Source organism: Cucurbita moschata, unplaced genomic scaffold (assembly GCF_002738365.1).
Source record: "Cucurbita moschata cultivar Rifu unplaced genomic scaffold, Cmos_1.0 Cmo_Scf00049, whole genome shotgun sequence".
In the NCBI taxonomy this organism is placed as follows: Eukaryota; Viridiplantae; Streptophyta; class Magnoliopsida; order Cucurbitales; family Cucurbitaceae; genus Cucurbita; species Cucurbita moschata.
The window spans coordinates 504,323-526,521 of record NW_019268565.1 but is presented as its reverse complement, the minus strand read 5'-3'; the positions used below and the strand labels follow the sequence as shown (position 1 = coordinate 526,521).

General features: G+C 36.1%; 2 protein-coding genes across 2 annotated transcripts; one reads left to right on the top strand and one right to left on the bottom strand.

Annotated features, from left to right (window-relative positions):
• Window positions 1-1,202: 1,202 nt before the first annotated feature.
• On the bottom strand, window positions 1,203-16,699 carry LOC111435508 (DNA helicase INO80). Its single transcript, XM_023072891.1, has 23 exons — window positions 16,376-16,699; window positions 16,012-16,099; window positions 15,490-15,886; window positions 14,974-15,406; window positions 14,662-14,862; window positions 14,428-14,538; window positions 13,310-13,725; window positions 13,099-13,207; window positions 12,933-13,013; window positions 12,688-12,860; window positions 10,180-10,305; window positions 9,281-9,442; window positions 9,138-9,195; window positions 8,307-8,534; window positions 8,069-8,215; window positions 5,790-6,344; window positions 5,397-5,654; window positions 5,201-5,308; window positions 4,696-4,790; window positions 4,400-4,556; window positions 3,533-3,730; window positions 3,281-3,433; window positions 1,203-1,924 (listed from the first exon to the last, which is right to left on the bottom strand). The coding sequence occupies exons 1-23, from the start codon at window positions 16,430-16,432 to the stop codon at window positions 1,691-1,693; spliced, it is 4,545 nt and encodes a 1,514-aa protein (XP_022928659.1). The 5' UTR covers window positions 16,433-16,699; the 3' UTR covers window positions 1,203-1,690.
• A 2,002-nt stretch (window positions 16,700-18,701) lies between these two features.
• LOC111435509 (probable calcium-binding protein CML49) lies at window positions 18,702-22,193 on the top strand. Its single transcript, XM_023072892.1, has 5 exons — window positions 18,702-19,246; window positions 20,383-20,429; window positions 20,502-20,677; window positions 20,934-20,952; window positions 21,847-22,193. Exons 1-5 carry the CDS (start codon window positions 18,736-18,738, stop codon window positions 21,949-21,951), a joined length of 858 nt encoding a protein of 285 aa, XP_022928660.1. The 5' UTR covers window positions 18,702-18,735; the 3' UTR covers window positions 21,952-22,193.
• Window positions 22,194-22,199: the final 6 nt, after the last annotated feature.

Here is a 22,199-nt window from a genome sequence, read left to right as displayed (position 1 = left end):
TAAGCTCTCTCCTTCATTGCTCTCTATAATCCTTCCTCTCTCTCCATTCATATTTGCTTAATTACATCCCCTAATTACTTCTCTCTCCTTTGATTAAAGGTTTCGTTCCTTCCATTTAAGCTATAAACTCTTTTTCTTTGTGCTCCTTCATTCTTTAATGGTTCTCTCTCTATTTAAAGACACTCGAGTAGAAAATTCTTGTTCAAACGAAAAATGGCGAAGAGAATGGAGAGATAATTTTTTCCGTTAGATAATAAGCAGAGTCGAGGAGGGAGATTTTATTTCTCGTCCCTGTCCCGTCTTACATATGTATATATATATATATTCTATTACAAATTACAATAAATCAGATTTTTTTTATATTACGTGTCTTAGAAGTTAGAGCTATATTTTCTTGATTATGTACAAATAGGTCATCATGGTTATACTTCATTTTTGCGAACAAGCACAAGGCTTGTAAAATTGTAGTCAAAACAATGACTTCTGGGGGCTCATTATGTTGAAACTTTTTTTTTATTTTATTTTATTTTATTTTATAGAAATCATAGAATACTATATTATATTTGTATTTACATTTTTTAATAAAAATTATATTGTAAAATGGAAATAATACATTAGAAAAGTTTATTTGTAAGAACCATTTTTCTAAAAATAAAAATAAAAATATGAAAAATTTTCTCTATAAGAAACTCGATCCCCATGCATTCCCCGTGAGGATTCTCCGCCTCAATCCCTACAAAAATAAATGAAAAATATCGTAGAAATAGAAAACCAAACCAAAGTTTGTTTGAAAGGTAATTGTAACTCGTTTTCAAATTGAAACACTAAATTAGTATCAGATAAGACAAAGATAACAACGAAACATTTCAAATCAAATGTAGGTAACAATTACATTGAACCTCATCGACATGATATCATAAACTTATTTAGATGGTTTGGCTGTTACCATAACCGGAACCTGAAAATCCTTGTCGACCGCCATCATTCAAAATCAATGTTGCCTCGTTCGGACTATATTGGACAAGAACTATATTCCTCGTCGAGATCTGGATTGAACGGGGAAGTCCCTCGTTTGATCTGAACAAGGAACGATGTTTCTCATTCGAACAAGATGAGACATGATTTTCCTCATTCCATTTGGTTTTGAATGATCAAGGTAAACCAAGAAAACGAACTAAAAAGATTACACAAGATAACACCAATGATGAAAATGAAGAATTCCTTTCTTTTCTTTTCGCCACCAAATACTCAGTTTTAGAACCTCGGTATATAGCACAAGAACATAGCTTTCTCAATAAGCCAATATATAAATCTATACAAATATAATTACACAGATGATTTCCGCCAAAAAGATAAATAAAATTACCTTCAATTCTTCAATTGGCTATGTGATGGCGACAAGCTTCATATGCATATTTACAAGCTCTCGCAATGCTTCTCCCAGTTGCTTTGCTGAGCTCCTCCACTGGCTAGCAGAAAACCGACCTACAACGTAGACTACACCGGATTCGTAGATGGGAAAGAATCAGAGAAGGGGCCAGGCCATGACACAAGCGTGAGAGATGAAGTATGCCATCTTATCGTCGATGTCTTACGCAGTTGATCAGTATGATCAAATTCCGCAACCGAAGTTCGGTTGCTTTGCAGGATGGTGAGATATGCCTGCACTGAATCCAGCTCACAACTGCTGCTATTGTGGATACTGAGTGTGATCTGAAATTCCCATGTTTGTGGAGGTAGTTGCTGGTACAAGGTTTTCATTTACACTCTTGGTCGGTCGCTTGGGTCGCTTTGGTTTCTGAGTTTGAGGTTCGAGATTTTGCTGGTAATCGTCCAAGTCAAAGTCAACCACTGGGCTAGTTTCGTTTATCTTTTGTAAACTTCGAGCTTTTGATGAATTTTGCTTTTCAGAACCCCCTTTTCTCTGCACAAAGACAATTAAAATACAATACATGTTATAAATAGGAAAATAAACCATCCTTTTCCCATGCAAGCAGGCAATGATATAGGCATATGTGATTTGAAACAACGCTGCTTATTAAAAATAGTGGGACATATCTACAAGCAATAATAATGAAACTCTAATAAAAGGCAACAAGTCGGGATGTACACCCATGAATATAGCTCCTTCACAATTTGATTTGATAAGAAGGTATCAAAAGCCCCATTCTGCTAATGATCCATCATCGCTAATCTCTTGGGAGGCTTCACCTATGGCCTATATACTAAATTCTGGGAGACGACATGAATATGAAGTTATCACGGTTTCGATGTGTGTCCAACCTTGGATTTTAAAGGGGTCTCCAAACAACTCGAATCCTTACCAGTCATTAACACTAGAGGATCCATGTTAACCGACAATTCTTATATCAAATTATGGAAATATACCAAATATATCTTAAGAACATAACAATCCATAGGTGAATGAAAGCGTTCAAAACTGTGGAACAATGGTCTCACTCTGATATCCTCAAAAACCTTTAATGGACTTCATAGTTCACGCACTGGAGGATCAGTCAAAAAATGATCATGGATTGTACTCAGGCTTGGAAAATATAACAGGACAGAAATAGAATCCTAGAACAATAAAAATGCGACACATCTTTGTCCAAAATTCTATACTTGTATTCACACTATTTTTTAATGAGAAACAAGTAACCTTCATTTCTTGAGATGAAATACAAAAGACGCGCAGGTGCCCATATCATTTTACAAAAAATATTGCCAATGAGCAGAGAGTGAAGTAGAGTGAAGTATGGCTAAGTCCCGAAAAGTTGGGAGAATTTACGCTGAGATAGCAATGTAATTAAGGTGCTTAAAAAAGAGTCATAATATGTAGCTTTTTCCTAAAGGATGTGTAGGTTTCGCTCGAGCCATATTAACCAAAGAAATGCTATGTTGAAGGAGACCCATACGGCCTCCTTTTCTTAGCTGAAGGGGTGGCCCATGAAGGGCATCTCTAAAAAGAGTCGTTGGATCATTTGGCAAGGCATTGTGTAAGTTGAAAGCCTTCAGGATTTTTGCCTAGGAGTTTGCGAAGGGGCAAGAGGTGAAAAGGTGCATCATGGTTTCACCATTTTGTTGACAAATAACACACCGGTCTGGAGAGGAGACAATCCATGGGACCTTTTTTAGTAAGGTGTCCCCTGTATTTATATGGGCTTAGAGAGAGGTTTTGGGATCCTAATCTATATGTCATTATATTCACACTATCCTTATAGACTACCAAGTTTGGAATATCATGAATTGTCTGCAATAATAGATGGAAAAGGTCCAGTACCTTTTTACTGCTGGATTTAGTTTTTTCCAGATCGGGAGATCGATCATATTCAGTACCCCCGGATTCAAGGTTCATTAAATCCTCCAATGAAGCATCACCCTCAGCATCAACTCTTATACCCTTTGCTTGTTTTTTCTTTTGTCTATCCTTTGCCTGGTAAAAAAAAAGATTTTAGGGAACTGAAGATGGAAAATAATATACAAATATAGATATCTTCTTGCAAGATCAGAAAATGAAATAAATCAGACCCACCACAATAGGAATTTCTATTAATTTTTGCTCCAACTGGGAATCATCCAGAAGTAAAGATACAACATCCTCGGGAGCTAATATGTCTCCTTGAACATGACCACCAGTCATGACAAGCTGCTGAACAGTGTTTTTCTGACTAGCTCTTTGAAGAATCTTTTCTTCAACGGTCTCTTTGCAAATTAGTCTGTACACAGTAACCTATAAAGCAAATTGCAAGAAAAGGTTCAATAAAATAATGAAAGGGAGTGAGGAAGGGATACAGAAGAGAGAGAGACTGTGAACAGTTCACAAGCACACCAGATTTACTTAAAGACCCAAGAAATTATATTTTCAGTACTTAAACTTACTGTGATTATAGCTCCTAAGCTTCCATTTTTTCAATTTGGTCACACATCTTCAATTTAAGGTCAAAATTAGTCTAGCTACAAACTCTATTAGTAAGAATTGATGATTGGTATCAGTCAACATTGTTAAATGAGTGACCTAGATTTAAGGAATATTTGTATAATTCATAGCCTTTAATCTAGAGATATTTGCATAATCCCATTAAATAAGGGAAGTAGTTGACGTCCCCAATTTATTTGTGTAGGATTGATTTATTGTCACCGATTTATTCGATCTAGGGATTTAGTTAACTAAGCACATACCTCTCTAAAAATTAATATAAAAAGCAAGAAAATAATTTACACTCGCAACAAGCTTAGTACTAGACAATTTATAATTTAAAAGAAAAATAATAATTGAAAACTCATCTAATAAAAGGAAAAGTATGCGATCAAAAATTTCTATTAAAGCAAGTTTTTCCCAAAACATCCAGCAGCTATTCTCCACTAAAATCTCAAATTCCGTGATGAAAGGAAAACTAACATCTTTTGTCTGTCCCAGACGGTGAGCTCTGTCCATGGCCTGCAAATCCAGGGTTGGATTCCAATCACTTTCATAAAAGATGACAGTATCAGCAGCTGTCAAGTTAATGCCAAGTCCACCAGCTCTTGTGCTCAACAAGAATACGAAAATATCACTCCTACAATATAACATGATCGCATTACAAAATAAGAACCAGGGTGCTAAGATCCAGGGAGCAACCAAAAGTAAGCAACAAATTGATCTGATAGCAGAAAACGATGTAATAAACACCGTTTTGATGTCAAGAGAGGCTATACCGAAGTTGGAAGTCCCTGACCATATCTCGACGATCCATTATAGTGGAGGATCCATCGAGTCTAAGATATCTATACTTTCTATAATTCATGTAATCCTGCAGGGAATGGTATAATTGCAAAAGTGAGCAAATGAACTCTAGAAACCTTGTTAAACAATAAGGCCATGGGGCTTACGAAAGATATCATCTTGTTTTAAAATTTCAAGTAGCCAAGATAAGCTAGCAACTCAACACAACAGGAACTGAAAATGGTTTAGAGTATTGAAGGGCCATGATTACACCTTTAAAAAAAAAAAAAAGGAATTTGGACCCACTATCATGCCATGCTCAATTCTCTGTTTTTTCTCTTTTCCTCAAAATAGTGAAATAATGAAGGATCAAGAAATAAAAAGCCGGCCTGAATCTCAAATCTAATGCAGTAAATTTGATATTTTAATTCAGCAACAGATTTCATATCATCGAAGGAAACCCCAAATCCCAGAGCATCATGGATGAAGAATGAGTACCTCAAGAATATTCAACATTTTTGTCATTTGAGCAAACAGAAGTACACGATGATTTTCAGCCCGTAAGCGTTTCAGTAATATATCTAGTGTTTGTAGCTTCCCGGAGTCCTACATATAATTCATTGTAGAACCTTACTTGAAAATATAAATACTCCTTGAAGGATAAAGTAAAGTGAGAAGAGAAAGTAACACCAACCGTGAGCAACTTTGCTGGATCAAAACTTTGCATTGGAGGACAAGACCCAAAAATACTGTATGTCAACTGAAGAGCAGGCTGGGAAACTTGTATTTCAGAATCTATCTCTTGAATCAAAGGGTGGGGTCCATTTGGTTTTCTGGGTCCACTAAAGTCAGATGTGCGTGCAAACCCAATAAATAATCTCTTCACCCAAGGGTCATGCAATTGTTCAACCGTTTGGTAAGCGAAGCTTCGATCTGAACAGTGCGCACCTATCTGCAAAATAGATGTGGCAACTAAGCATTAAGCAAATGATAATTGACAACTTCATTTCACCGGTCAAGACAAAAGCTTCTAGTTTCATACTACAAAAAAGATAGTAAACTGAACTATATATATACACACACATACCGGTGGAGCTCTAGTTCTTGGAATAAACGTGTATGCTGAGTGAAGAAGCCCTGCATTTGCCTGAAGTCTCTCCTGTTGAGGAATGACTAAAGCCTCAAAAGGAGTATCACCGGGCCCTGTTGCAAGTTTTCTCCTGAGTAAGTTAGTCTGTGATGTGGAAGGCATTAACAACATTCTTGTAACAGCACGCACTTTTCCCTGCTCAAGAGAACCATTTTCTGGATCATCATCAATAGATTCCATAATGAAGTCTAAGATTCCATCCAGAAATTGTCGGTCCCATCTCATTATGGAAAAAAGTAGCCGTTCTAGAAAAGAACCATTGGCCAAAAATGTAACTTCGGCAGGAGACAGGTCCATCAAATGGGTGAAACCAAAAGTACCACTTCGACGATAAGAATGATGTAAGTTGTCTCCTTGCATGAATATGGATTGATAAACATTTTCCGAAGAAAATATGTTGAAATGTTTCGAAAGATATCCTCCATCAATGCCATGCGCAACTGCAAATGATTTTGAACATCGAAGAACCTCTTGGTGGACTAGTTTTGGTAACTAATAATCAAACAATCAGATTAAAACATATATTAGTCATTCCTTTGGAATAGCAGAGTAAATAGGAGAACTAAACAAAAACATCCACGCTGACTTATTGTGCATATATAGGAACCCTCATGACGGAAGATATTCAGTGAATGGAAAATACACAAAAAGAGGTATATGCTTCAAAGAATCCAGCAGTAGTAGTCTTTTGTAGCTTCTAAAAAAATTAGACCTATAGCTTAATAGAATAACCCATAAATGTAAATCTGAAAAATAAGAAATATGTTTATAGCGTCAAGAAAATTCCATTATAAAAGAGAAATATTAAGATATGGTAAAAGTGATTGTCCTTAATATACTAGAAGGCACAAACATGAGACAAGTATTTCAGTATTCATTTGTTCTAATTTTTTCCAAATTTAAATTCAAGTATTTTCTAAGTTTTTGTATACTAGAGGATTAATTCGTGTGTACTCATGTCAATATACTAGTATACGGGGCAATCTTCAGAAAAAAAAAATTGCAGCTCTATACCCCCGTAATAAATTTATAACAAATTTACTAGTCATTAACACTCCTTTTTTAAAAAAGAATTAATAATCCATTATCAATAAATTATTTCAATAGAAGACTTTAAAATATTAAAACTTTAAAATACTATAATTTAACAGAACAAGATTCTGAGTGATAAACTTAGTTTGGGCAATTTATTTTCAAAACGAAAAATTGTTTTTTTTTACAAGTCGAATTTCTTAGGAAAAAAATTAGAATCATATATGAGGGCAATGCAACAGAAAACCCCAGAATAAAATAAGCAAAAATAGAGAACAGAAAGTAAATTATAAGTCAAAATCAAATTGCATATGATAATTTAGAACATTATTTCATTATTGTAATGAAAAAATGTAAATTACAAAATCCTCAGGTATACAACTTCTGGTAGTTACATTCTTATTTATATGTAAACAACATATAACACTTACAAATTCTGGTTGTTACATTTATAGATAAAAAGATATTCCAATTATTATTTCTTTCTTCTCGAGACTGATATTTCCATTATTCTAAAAAATTTAGTCACATTTTTAGAATTATGAGCTAAATTAGGTAATGATTCTAAATTAGGGTATAAAACATGGATGCTTGGCTGGTTTACACTTTTACCTAATAACCTCAACAGCCTTCTTATCTACACACTCTTAAGGAACATCTGTTTTCTAATGGAAACAAGGTTCTTTGGATACACCTTATTCGAAGCTTTTTGTGGACAACTGGGAAAAAAACGTAATAATTGTCTCTTCAAAGAAAACGAAAAAATCTATTCATCGTTGTTTTGATCAAATTATATTACTAGCAATGTCTTGGTGTAAATGCACATCTTTATATAGCTCTTATAGTCTCTCTACACTTTTGACCAATATAAGAAATCTTTTGTAACTCCTTTGGTTTGGGTTTTGCCCTTCTTTCGTAATTTTCATACATCAATAAAATTTTTATAAAAAAAATTAATAAATAAAGCTTGTGAGTAACACCCGACAATAAACTACCCACTAGTTTTTCAGGCCCACAAGCAAAATAAAAATACGCTTTTAGGAAAGCTATTAAGGGATGAGGGTTACCATCAAATCACCAAAGTCAATAACTAATAAAATCAATGTGGACATAACTTGATTTTAATTCTGTATATGGACATCTATTATATTAATTAGTATGTATAGAGGCAAAATTGGAAGTACCTTAAACTCGATGAGATTGTGACCTCCTGAGTAGTGAACGTCCTCATGTTCGCCAAAAGGAGGGGGCAAAAGAGGATTAGGAATGTCTGCAAAGTACAGGTATGTGCTTCCCTCATTCCTTTCGAACAATTCTGGGTGATTGCACACCTACCCATTTACATAGTTAAAATACTACCCTAATTGTTGTTATAAAAAAAGGTACTTATTGTGTCTGTAGAAAGAGAGAGAGATCAAATACCTTTCTCAGCTGAATGACAATGTTCATAAGATTGAGAATTTTTTTCTCATTAAGATGCCTATTGCTATCAAACAACTCAGCTAGAGATATCTTATTCTTGATAGCTTGATAAAAAGCTTGCTGCCGAGAACTTAACTTGCAATGCACTGTAATCTCTGTTTTTCTAGTAAGCTCAGAGACTACATCCTTTTTTACTCTCCGCAACATAAAAGGCTTTAATATTGAATGCTGTTTCAGAAAAATGAGAAACCCATGAATAAGCCAACAAAGTAAGTCACAAAATACTGAATCTTTTATAACTCCAACCCTTTATTTATTCTATGATCCAAATTCCATTTACTAATATAAAATATATCTAAGAAAGCTTTCTTAATAAAGATGAAAATAGACTATATGATCCAAACCAGTTAAAGAACAATGATGTCTTGATAAGAAATGTCCTTTGTTTCAAACTTTCAAGATACAACGAGTGTATAAAATAAGCTACATAAAAATGAGGCTCTATCAGAAAGCAATTTGGTGACCCAACAAGTTCCTTTCCACCGAGAGGAGAGTGAGATAGTTAAAACTAGATCTAGTTTTATCAACACCAACACAAATTTTAAATTTTCTCCATGAAAATTTTTATAACTCTGTCATATAAAACAGGGAGGAACTTCTGTCATAGTGAATTTCTTCAAGTAGGAGATTCGTACGGATGAAACAGAAGTGCAGCACGTTCCCAGTCTAAACAAGGAATTTTGAGTGTGTAACGTCCTATAGAAGCAGTTTCATTTCATATAACAACAAAATTGATATGGCAGATTTCAAGGGTAATAAATCAGTACTTACCAAGCGGTTAAGCTGGTGCTCGTTCAAAGTACCCCCATGTTCTGCATGATTTTCAATTCTGCAGGAAAAGAATATGAATCAAATAACATTTACTTAGCATAGTTTGATTAAATCGCGATAGAGCTCAACTAATCAATACTGACCCTTTTGAAAACCATTCATTGAATTGTTCGTGGCTATCAAATAAAGTAGGCATGATGAAATGTAGAAGGGCCCACAACTCGGCCATATTATTCTGGACAGGAGTCCCAGTAAGCAGCAATCGATTCCGACAATTGAAGCTTAGCAGTGTCTTCCACCTTATGCTGTCAATTTAATGAAACCAACACAATACATTAGAGCCTAAAAAATGGCCACAATTATGGTGGTTCTGTTGAATAATACTTTTTTAATAAGGTTCTGCTGAGTAATACTTTTTTATAAAGTTCAGCAGAGGAATACTATTCAGCTGTTTAGTCGTTTACTAGAATACTCATGACACAAGCAAGAGGATTTTATGTTAACGAAAGCCTATCACCTATCCTTGATCCAACTGCTTCTCAGTTACATGATGGGTCATTAACATAAGTTCCACTGGTACATTAAAATAGGAAGGGATGGTCGATAATATGCAAAACAAAACCTTTATTATTAACATGCAGAGAGGGAAGACAAAATATCCACCCTGAGCCAAGAAGATTCTACTGATTATATTAAAATAAAACTTTATAACAAGAAAGATTTTTTTATAAGAAAAAATCACTCTAACTTTCCAGAAGGATATTTCTTGTGTACACACATTTGCAAAGAAAATATCTTGTCAAATTCACATCAATAACCAGATTTGTGACACTTCTTCTACAGTAAGTTTCTGAACTACTGCCTTTTCAAACCTATAGTTCTCTTTCCAGACTACAGGGAAGTATTAATCAGTATAAACAATCACAGGTAGAGTTTACCTATAACACTAACAGGAAGACTAAATAAATAAACGTATGCACACCAAGACCAACCAACAAATAGGTAAATCAGCTAGGGCCAAATGCAAAGTAATAGGACAAACCTTGTAGAACTCTTGATTGCCTGTGCCTCATCCAAAACCATATATTGCCACTTAACACGCCGAAAATACTTTTCATCAGAAACAAGTAGCTGATAGCTGGTAATGAGGATGTGAAAACCAGCATCCCTAGAAGGAAAAGGAAAGAAAACAACCAACGTGAAAAGAAGGAAAAAAAAAAAAAAAAAAAAAAAAGATGCCAAGCATCCATGAAAGAAAAAAATAAAACAGTAACAGGCATAAAAAAAAGAATAATGACATGGTGAAAGGAACAGCAACGATTGGCCAGCCAAATACCTATCTTAGCCTATATGATGCTTGTGTAAAAGAGGAGTACATGAATAAACCAAGACCACATTTGAATAAGAGTGGTCCTGAAGATATGATGTTATGATTAAGAAATACTTAAAAGATTTGATAGTTACCACTTATACCAACAAGGTGCAACTTTCTTTTTGGTGGCTCAATCATAAGAACTCCGAAGTTAAGCATGTTTGGCTTGAAGCAATTTTATGTTGGGTAACCTACTAGGAAGCATGTGAGTGAAGACATAGATTAATTTGTGGGGATAGTCTTCACTCTTCAAAGTAGTTTAAGTCAAGTAGGTAACATGGTCATGTCGTCGAAAAATGCCGAGGCCATCAAAATCAGGATCTCAAATCCTAGTCCGATATGGGGGGTTACAAATTCCCTCTTGATAGTAAGCCTAAATCCCCCAGCTTTTAGCCCCCAATCCTTGAGAGAATTGCATAAAAGCTTCTAAACTAGACGCATGCCTTGTTACCTACGGAGAAAAGCTTAAACTACATGTCTCCCTTTTTAGCAACCTATCGAGAAGCTCCTGAAATTTTCTAAGGGACGCCCCAAACAAAGGGTGGCTCTCATCTAGTCAGCTGTAAAAAGATTCAACGCCCTACTTAAAAAGATTCAACGCCCTACTTATCTTGGAAGTCTTGACATTGCAACATTGAGCAAACAAATCAAGCCATGTCGGCCAAATGGATATGGAGATACCTTATACCTAGAAGAATTCCATGACGGTGATCCAATGCAACCTCCTCTTGTACTCCAAGGTCAAAACAAGGTAGCTAATGAAAGCAATATGATTTTGCAAGGATAATTGGATTGGATCTAGGCCATTTCTTTCCCTTTTTTTTTTTTTTCCTTCTATATTTTTGCATGTCCAAGTTAGCTTGTGCACACCTCAACTAATCTTACAAGACAATCATCTAACCCTACTACATGAGCCACTTTTTAACACACTCCCAAGTATCCGCTTTCTTTCAAATAGAAAACCATCAACAATCATAGAGTTCGCCTCCGTTAGTTTTAGGAAAACATCTAGAGGACAATGAGATCATTGAACGGGCTCCCCTATCCTACTTCTCTCACTAGTCACCTCTCCTAACAGCCAGGATCAGGTGGGAATGGATTCTCTACAGTAACCTTCTCTAAAAGACAACTATATCTTGCCCCCAACTGCTGGTTGCTGCATGTGCAATAAGGATGCTTAAACAAAGATCCATCAGTTTGTCTCCCGCCTCTATATTTATGGATTTTCATCCTTCATTCTACATGCCTTCAATTGGCAAGCTATATAAGCAACCCAAGAGATTTACTTGCAGCCACATTGGTGGACCACCCTTAGAAAGGAGAGAGAAACTCTTTGGCTCAAAAAAAGCAGAGTTTCTTTTGTAAGCTTATGGTAAGGAGAAACAACTATATCATTAACAAGACCACTGACCAAGGAGTCCTCTGGATCCTTTTCGAATCTGGTTTGTACTTGAGCTTTATATTGGGGTAAATGTATTATTTTCCAATTATAATCTTAGCATTATTGGCCAAATGGAAGGTCTTTTTGCCCTCTCCCCTTAATTCCATTCATCAATGAAATGCCTGTTTCTTGACCTTAGAACAATGACAGAGTTGAACCCCGTTTCTTTTCCAAAAAAAAAAAAAAAAAAAAAAAAAAAAAAAGAACAATAATAATAATAAAGAAATAAAGAATAAGTACAATGGACTAGACATAAAATAAATTCAAATTAGCCAATAGTCTGCAAGAAAAGAATGAATATTCTTACCTTCATCAAGATGAAAGCAAACTACTTAGGCCATAGTCATACTTGTCAAATACAAAAAGAGAAGAGGTAGATGATCAGAAGATTCTTAACTTAGTCAACTTTATTCAAACAGCCATACGTCCTTAATCATCCAGTCTAGAAGAAAAAGGCAAACAAAAACGAAAGCTTAAAAGGTAGGAGAAAGAGCATGCCCAATTTGACAACTAAATATTATTCAGTTCTCCGTCACTGCTTTGTCCCATTTGCAATTTCATGATTGTTCACAAGTGGGTAATGTCATCGTTTTGTCAAGGAAAAATCATGCAGTATTTATTTTAAAAAAGATAAGACAACAAATTATTTTTGAAACAAACATTTATCACGGCATGAATCACAAAAGTTGAGCTAAACCTTTAGTTTTCTTTCTTTTAAAAGTCAAACTTCAGATTACCTGCGATATAGATTCTTGGGATTAATCTTTTTCCTGAGAACTGTACGCTCCGCAAGCCCACCCCAATATGGAAGAGCTTTTAGGTCGGGGCAGAAACGGTTGATTTCATCGACCCAATTGTTCAAGACAGATGCAGGTGCAACAACCAGAAAAGGCCCCCATATATTTTTATCCTGATTGAGAAAGGTGATAATAGTCAATACTAAGGAAAAAAAAATACTAAAATAACTTTGTACGATCATTACCTCAGCCAAATGAGCCAAAAAAGCCATAGCCTGTATCGTCTTTCCAAGGCCCATTTCATCAGCAAGTATGCCATTTAAACCCTGTAAATAACCACGGGACCAAACTTAATTTTTTTTAAAACACAAATGAATCCAAGATAATCATTTCACAAGAACTTCATACTACCTGTTCATAACAATTGACCAACCATTGGAGACCTTTTAGCTGATATTCTTTAAGGCTACCTTTAAACAACTCAGGTGTTTGAACTGTTGAAGTTACAGGCATGGTTGAGCTGCCAAACAGCAATATAATTCCATTAACTTGACTAAAAATTGGAACAGTCTCAAACTCCAAAGTGGGGATAACATTTTAAAAAACAAAAAGGAAAACTCACGGATGAAGCAGATCTATGTTACTAGCTCCAGCAACCTCATTTTGATCAGGTTCAGAAGCCTGGCGTAACCTTGAGCATTCATCATCAAATGCACTTGTTAACCTTTTTTGCTTCGAAACTGCATCTTGAGCAACTCTAAGTGCCTCCATCTTCAGTTCAGCCTCCTCGGGATCTTCTTCCTCAGCAGGCACGCTATCTGAATTCCAAGTCCCTTCTTCAAAATTTGGTTTTTCATCTCCCAAAGGGAGAGATTCAGAAGGATGCAAATTTGATTTGTTCTGCATAAAATGACTATAAAGTTCTGTTTGTTGTATAAGAAAATTGAGCCTCTGCTGCTGTCTCTTAGCTTCTCGAAGTTCCTGCTCTCGCCTCAAAGCTTCAGCAGCCTCTCTTTCCTCTCTTTTCCGCACTTCCGCCTGATGAAAATGGAGATAACTAAAGGATGAATCGAACATCCTTATACAATAAAAAAGACTAGAGAAAGGTATTTGTTTTCTCACAAAAGAGAGAGAGAGAGAGAGAGAGAGAGAGAGAAGGTTTTGCTTTGAGTCTGATTCGATGTTTTCAGTTTAACAGTTTTTCATTTTTCACATATTGACATTGCCATGCCAAGGTTAAGACAAGATACATAATTTTATTGGACCCGAGCAACCAAAACACTGCCATAAATTAGCAGCTGCCTTCAAAACCCAGCCTTGAATGAACACAAGGAAAAGCAAGCCCGGGAACGAGATTGTGTTCGGATGGGGGAGTATCTGGCTTATTGCCTTACCTACTAAAATTAAAATTAGAAGTAACGCATCCGGCTAAAATGGAATTATAGGTTTAAATGAGGTGATACAGGTAACATAATAAAATTGAAACATGAAATCAAAAAAGGAAGAAAAGGGTGACGAGATTGTTATCATAGACATTAAATCAATTTTCATCCCTGGTGCTAAGAAAAAGAAATTGAGGCCAAGTAGAAAGGTGTGATGCACAAGCCGCAACTCCAAAACATGTGCTTTACAGGGTTGCCTCAACTCATACCAAGGCACAAAGCATGCTTAGACTCATTTTAAAACCCTACTTAAAACCAAAATAAGATAAATAATTAATAAAGTAGAAAAGAAGAATACCATCTCCTTATCAATTCGCTTCCAAAAGAGCAACATGTCTCTAGCTAATTTCCTTGTTCGAATAGCAGCACCCCTCATCATTTTAAGAGATCTGCTGACCTTCATTTTCACCTGCTTAAGATAAAAAACACCATGTTGAAGAAACCACACTACAACATTCCAGATAAAGTACATAATTAGAAGCTAAAGTTTAACCAAATTCCCTAACTCTGAAAAGAAATAAATAATACATGCCTCCCTTTGGCAAGTTTCTGAGAACCTCTTGGCATCAATTAGCTGCTTCCGATGAAAGGCTGTGAAGTTACGATGATGTTTTGGCAAGTCTCTCCTAACAATGTTGATCCAGATTTTCCCAATCTTCTCCATTTCCTCTCTCTCTATGACAGAAGGGTCTTTGATTACTTTTTGTTTCTTGGGCAGGCTTCGTTCAATAATCTGCAGCACAAAATGTGTGGAATAAACATTTGATCCTTCCCGAATATGAAAATGAATAACCCAAATAAAAGCAATGTGAAAATTGAGAACGTAATATCACAGATTATAAACCTCGTAAGTGTCTCCCTTCTCCAAAACCTTAACATAATATATCTGTAGCACACCACCATCAGATAAAATAGCTCGCTTAATACTTCCAGCAGCCCCCTCGGGGATGGATGAATTCAGCCCAACGTCAGATACTTTGAGACTGAATTTCTGTGGCGAGTTTGAAAATGCCAAGGCATCTAATCTTGCCTGAAGCGACTCGTACTGGGGCTGAGGGTCCCCCATCCCCGTCTGGCTTCGGGTTCCAAATCTTTTGTCATCAGCAATCATCGATGCTAAGGATCCCAAATCCAATGTACCCTCTAAGTAAACTTCCTCTACTTGGATGTCAGAGAAGCTTGGCAAGTTCAGTGAAGCAGCCAGCTTATCATAAGTTGGGGGAATTTTGTAAGTGATGCCGTCCCCAATATCCAAATATGCAGGCTCATATATTACTCTGAAAAAGTAGAAAGATCTTAAAATGATGTCCACAACTAAAAGACTTCTCAGACTTAAAGATAATCATTTAAAGAAGAAAACCTGTCAGTGGTACGCAGCCGAGCAAGACCTGCCTCATGATGACTTCCTGGTCTATGAGGATTATAATCATTAAGGCAGTCATTTGCAGTTTCCACTTCAAGAAATCCTCCTTGTTGCTCACTCCCCGACCTCCTAGCTCTTGAACTTGAGTTGCCCTTGGGCACTGAATTCCCAATGCGTGTGGGCATGGGAGATGAGGAGTCTTTAGACCTTCGCTTATACTTCTTAATGTGTTCTCCAAGCATTTGTCGATACCGCTCTTCAGTAACGTGCGTCCCGTAGTAATCGTCCACACTGTCGTTGTCCTCCTCACTGTTCAGGGACTGCCTTCTTTTCCTTGCCAAGCTCAACTCTCTCTTAGTCATGGTACCATTACCGTGTTTTGCAATTGTTCTACCTGATATACATTCACCATCAGTACACATCCCCTCAAAACATATATCTATAACGATAATTTTCAATTTTGGGTAAGTTTGCAAGGCACATATCAGATATCACAGAGTCGATCAGAGAAACATGTACCTGGACTACCTCTGCTTTCATCCTGACTACTATTCGCATAATAATCAAAACCATCCTCCGGTTGCGGAAGTTGAAAGTTCAGCAGCGGCTGCATCAGAGCCCAAGATTAACAAAAGGAAACTAGAAATTCTAGAACAGAAGTACCTCATTCGACCAAAACCTACATTAAAAAACCCACAAAAGAAAGCAACTAAACAAGCAGCACACGAACATCAAACACAAAATCCCAAAAACTGAAAAATTAAAAACAGCCATAGAACCCACAGCAATTTAGAACAAGCCACACATAATACAACGATTACCAGAACAAAAGGGGGAAAAAAGATAACATTGCGAAAAACAAAAAAAAAGGTAGATGGTAAACCTCGAGATTGAAGAGGTTGGAGTAGAACAAATCCTTGGATTGCCTGTTACGGTCCATGTGAAAAGAGGCAACAAGGAAGCGAGTGAGGACCAGATAAACAGGACGCAGAATCTGCGAAGTGCATCGGGAGGATGGGAGAGAAGAGAGAGAGAGAGAGAGAGAGTGGAAACCCTAACCCTAGAAGAGAACCGGGATTTTGGGAATTGGGAATGGGGACGACGACGCAGTGTTGAGAAGTGCGGCGCAGGATAAGGAAGGCGAAGAAGGAGATGCGTCCATGTGTGCTAACGTGCGCCGGCTGCAAACATTCGTGTTTAAAAACGTTCCTCGCCGCCGTGGCGCCGTGGTAACGGCCAGTCTATATATCTATTCATTTTCAAAATTTTAATTAAAATTTAAGACTTAATTTGAGTATATATTTTTAAATAATTAAAAATTATTTTTAAGAGTGGTCGAACAATAAATAATAAAATAATTGTCATGAAATTAAATAAATATATGTCGTAAGAAAAAAATATATTTTTAAAAATTAACCCTTCGATTCAATCTAATCTAATGATAACCGAACTTATCAATTAACTTATCTCATAAAATTTTCATTTATTTGAACTGACTTCGATTCAAATAAGTTTATAATCCAATTCAATCAGTACCTTTCAGATTGGGTCGATGGGGTTCTTCAAATTATCGAGTTTTTTAAATATTCTCGTTAATTATTTGTAAATTTTAGTATTGTGCAAATTAAAAATTTTAAACTTTAAAAATGTTTAATAAATAAGAGGATATTTTGTCTTTAATATACTTAATTAATTAATCTTGGTTTATCAAAATTAATGTAACTAATAATCTAATTTATTTTATTAAATAATAAATTACTTGTTTACTATAATTATTAATTCACTAGCTAAAATAATTATAATTAATTATTTGTAATCAGGAAATATTTTTATTGACTTAAATTATTGATACTAATTTAGAGGATTCAAATTAAAGTTGTAATTAATAATAAACTGTAATTAATTAAATTCCTTATTTATTTATTTATTATTGTTTTATTAATAACTTAGGATAGTTTTATAATATTTATAAATATATCTCATCTAAAATAAATTAATTTGACTTTTAAAATATAACATAATTTATAATTAAATTTTTAATGTGATTATTATGCTAATTATTTATACTTATAATTTATAATTTATAATTTTACTAAAATTATTTATTTTAACGTGATCATTATCAAAATTTTCTACTTAATTTAAAGTCGTCATTGTATACATATCATGAATATTGAATACGGAAATACTTCATTTAAACTTTCATAAAACATTACCTTCGTCTTAAAACACAGTTATGGACTCATGTATTTTGAAAACACCTCTAAAACGACACAACAAAAAACTAAATAAAATAAATAAACGTTTAAATTAAAAGCATTATATTTTAGCGCAAGTCTAAGAAAATAAATGCGACTACCATATGCATGTGTCATGGTCTTGAGTTGCGATGTTATTGTCAGTCGTACAAGAATATTTTGCCTTAACTTGAAATAGAAGTAGCAAGTCATCTTAACCTCAACCTAGTCGACCTTGGCTGAGACCAGCCATTGAGCTTGGTTCTTCCCAACACCACAATGGGTCTTGAGCTCAGTTATTCGATCCCAGGTCGGTCATCCTTGGGCTTATATGTGTGAAAATATAAACATCTACGAATACTACTACGAAATGAATGAATTTCTAAAATTTTTATCATAAGTTTGGTCCGTTACGTATCACCACCAGCCTCGCAGATTCAAAATGCATCTAATAGAGAAAGGTTTTCATACACTTATAAGAAATGTTTCGTTTCCATTTCCAATCGATGTACGTTCTAACAGTCCACCCCCGGGGGCCAACGTCCTTGCTGACACACTGTCCGATGTCTAGTTCTGATACAATTTATAGAACCCCAAGCTTATCGCCCGTAGATATTATTCATTTTTTTTTGCTACAATTATAAAATGAATAAAATATATAAAAAGAAAAATAATTTATTATAATTTGTAATATATAAATGAACCTCTTTTAATAACACTAAAGTCATTTATTACCGTTGATTTCATTTTTAAGTTTGAATTTCTTCAAACTAAATCTTTTTATTTTATTTTTTATTATTTAAAAATAATTTAAAGCTAGGTTTTAGGTCATATTTGCCCATTAAATTTTTTTTAATTATTATCTCTTAAAATTAAATAATTTTAATTAAAATCACGTATTAACAAATAAGATTATATAAACCTTCCACCAGAAATTTTTTTCAGATCACATTATTCATTGGGATCAGTAATTTCATTTTTTTTTTTTTTTTTGCTTAATCGGAAAATGTCAGGTTACCGAAATCAACCTTCCGGTTACGGTTATGGTTACGGCGGTGGCGGTGGTGGTGGTGGTTACGGAGCTCCACCGCCGACGTCTCAGCCGTACAGTTCTCCACCCTACGGCTCGCAACATCCTCCGCCACAGTCACAGCAGCCGTACGCTCCGGTGGCCGCGCAATATGGCGCACCGTCGGCACCGTATGGATCATCTCCGGGCGAAAAGCCGCCGAAGGACAAGCCTAATCAGTCTTACGGCGGATCAGCCAGCGGTGGTCATGGTTATCCACCGCCTTCTGCGTATGGAAGCCCATTCGCCTCACTCATGCCCTCCGCCTTTCCGCCTGGGACTGATCCGAGCATCGTTGCGTGTTTTCAAGTAGCCGATCGGGATAGGAGTGGGTTTATTGATGATAAGGAGTTGCAAGGTGTTCTGTCATCGTATAATCAGAAGTTTAGCATGAGAACTGTTCACCTCCTCATGTTTCATTTCACCAACACAAGCACCAGGAAGATCGGTAATCTCTCTGCTCCCTCTATCTCCTTTTTGTTTGCCCTGGCAACAATAGAATTTCATGTGGCTATGAAAACAAGGAAGAGAGAACCTGTAGGAATCTGGAGGGCCCAGATAGAGAAAAAAGACAAACAGTTAGGCCAGTGGGGCAGGGGAGGCCCTTATCGGGGAATCTACTATTAGTTTAACCTAATTTGAACATAATCTGATAGAGATCAATCTCTGTTTATAAATTGAACGCTTCATTGTCAAAACTTTCGAGGTGAATTTCATATAATTGCATAGAATTGTCATTTTCCTTCTTAGTGATTTGATTGTTTCTTATTATGGTTAGTTGATCTGTTCATGTTAGGAATTACGACTTTCTATAATGATACGATATTGTCCACTTTGAGCACAAACTCTCAACTTTACTTTTGGTTTCCTCAAAAGGCCTTAGAGTGTTCTTACTTATAAACCCATGATCTTCCTCCTAATTAGCCAATGTGAGACTACTCCTGTCAATAATTCTCAACAATCCTCTCCTCGAACAAAGCACATCACAGAGCCTCCCCTGAGGCCTATGGAGCCCTCAGATAGTCTCCCCTTAATCGAAGCTCGACTCCTTTCTTTGGAACCCCTTTTGTTCGACACTTGAGTCATTTTTTACTATACCTTCGAGACTCACAACTTCTTTGTTCGACATTTGAGGATTCTATTGACATGACTAAGTTAAGAGCATGACTCTGACACTCCACAATGTATGATATTGTCCACTTTGAGCATAAGCTCTCATGACCTTGCTTTTGGTTTCTCAAAAGGCCTCATACCAATTGAGATATTGTTCCTTACTTGTAAACCCACGATATTCCTCTTAATTAGCCAATGTAGGACTACTCCTTTCAATAATTCTCAACCGCTCCTAAGGTTCATAAATCATACCTATGAACATCATGAACACATTCTTTCTGTTACAAGGTAATCACTCCTCCATTTGAATTGGAGTGATGGTTAAATTGTCTGTTCTTAATCTGCTCGAATCATCTTATTATCATTATCATTAATTTTTTATGCATTTGGCCTTGAGTGACCCTCATCTGGAAATCCTGCTTTTTATCATTCTATTGATGTTGTCTTTTGCATTTCGTTTCTGAAAAACAGGACCCAAGGAGTTCATTGCTCTGTTTTATGGTCTTCTAAGCTGGAGGGTAAGCTGAAGATTTGATATCATTTCAGCCAACATTGTCTAACTGACTAACTATTTATTTGATCTTTTTCAGGGTATTTTTGAGAGATTTGATTCAGACCGAAGTGGAAAAATTGATTCCAGAGAGTTGAAAGAAGCACTTTTCAGTTTGGGCTTTTCTGTCTCACCAATGATCTTAGACTTGCTGGTGTCTAAGTTTGACAAAAGTGGTGGGAATAGCAAGGCCATTGAGTATGATAATTTTATAGAGTACGTTTGTCTTCCTTACTTTTTCTTTTTATAACTGGGAGTTGAAGCTTTGTTCCCACGTACCGGGAGGTCACCCACACCCGCCCCAAGGCCCGGACCCGGGAGACATCAAGGGTCTTTGGTATTAGTTTGTCTTCCTTACTCTTGATTTTACGTGGTACTCCTGATGAGAGTTTCTGAGTTACCCTTTAGTGTTGAGTTTTCACTTCACATTAATCACTGTTCTTATCAATTCTTTTTATTTTTGCAATTGCAGGTGTTGTCTTACAGTCAAGGTGAGCTTTTTTTATTCTATACTCTTTAAATGTGATGACATGATCTTTGAATCTGTGTATTTAGTCATGCATATTTGCTTAGTTGTCTTGATTTTGTTCCACTCATGTTGATGCCTATGAATACCCCGAATACTTTTGTAACAGCCCAAGTCCACCGCTAGCCGATATTGTCTGTTTCGGCCCGTTACATATTGCCGTCAACCTCATGATTTTAAAATGCGTCTACTAGGAAGAGGTTTTCACACCCTTATAAAGAATGCTTTGTTCCCCTCTCCAACATATGTGATATCTCACAATTCACTCTCTTTTGGGACCAGCATCCTCGTTGACACTCGTTCCCATCTCCAATCGATGTGGGATCTCACAATTCACCCCCCTTCGAGACTCAGTATCCTTGCTAGCACGCTGCTCGATGCCTAGCTTTGATACCATTTGTAGCAGCCTAAACCCACCACTAGCAATATCCGTTCGGCCCATGACGTATCGCCATTAGCCCCACGGTTTTAAAACGCGTCTGCTAGGGAGAGGTTTCTACACCCTTATAAACAATGTTTCGTTCCCCTCTCCAACCAATGTGGTATCTCATAATCCACCTCCCTTCGAGGCCAGCATCCTCGCTAACACTCGTTCCACTCTCCAATCAACGTAGGATCTCACAATCAATTACACCATTTGAACACCCATGGCTATCAAGTAGTTAATTACCATATAATTTCACTACGAGAAATTACTACTATCGTTTTTCGTTTTTCTCCTTTCATGTAACATGCAATGGTCTTTCACACACCGTTATTTTGAACTCCTCGAATGAACCGTTAACCCGATCCTTCCAAAACAAAGCCATTCGATCTTTGGGACTAAAACTCGAAGTGACCGTGATGTAAAAATTTACAGGGGCTGACCGAAAAATTCAAGGAAAAGGACACCATGTACTCTGGTTCAGCAACCTTCAGTTACGAGGCTTTCATGTTGACAGTCCTACCATTTCTCATTGCCTGAGGAGTTCTTCAGCCTTCGTTCCATCAGGTACGTTCATTTGGCTTTTCCTTCTGATTTCCATTGTGTTTGATAGAATATATTTATGCAGCCTTATCCTTATCCTATCCCATATTTCCAATTTCTCGTTTGACTGTAAAATTTAGGTCATTGTGTCATATATGATGTAATGTGCAACGATTCATTGGGCTAATGGTATTATTGAATACTCTTGCCCCTATGGGTATAAATGATTCTTGGGAATACATTAT

Bases quoted from the DNA above. Each gene is read 5' to 3' on its own strand.
- LOC111435508 (XM_023072891.1), bottom strand. From the start codon at position 16,432: ATGGACCGTAACAGGCAATCCAAGGATTTGTTCTACTCCAACCTCTTC. The intron at 12,861-12,932 runs GTAATGATCGTA...TTTCTCAATCAG, and splicing joins TTTTGGCTCATTTGGCTGAG to GATAAAAATATATGGGGGCC. The intron at 5,655-5,789 runs GTATGTGTGTGT...TCTATTTTGCAG, and splicing joins CAAGAACTAGAGCTCCACCG to ATAGGTGCGCACTGTTCAGA.
- LOC111435509 (XM_023072892.1), top strand. From the start codon at position 18,736: ATGTCAGGTTACCGAAATCAACCTTCCGGTTACGGTTATGGTTACGGC. The intron at 19,247-20,382 runs GTAATCTCTCTG...TCTGAAAAACAG, and splicing joins CACAAGCACCAGGAAGATCG to GACCCAAGGAGTTCATTGCT. The intron at 20,430-20,501 runs GTAAGCTGAAGA...GATCTTTTTCAG, and splicing joins ATGGTCTTCTAAGCTGGAGG to GGTATTTTTGAGAGATTTGA.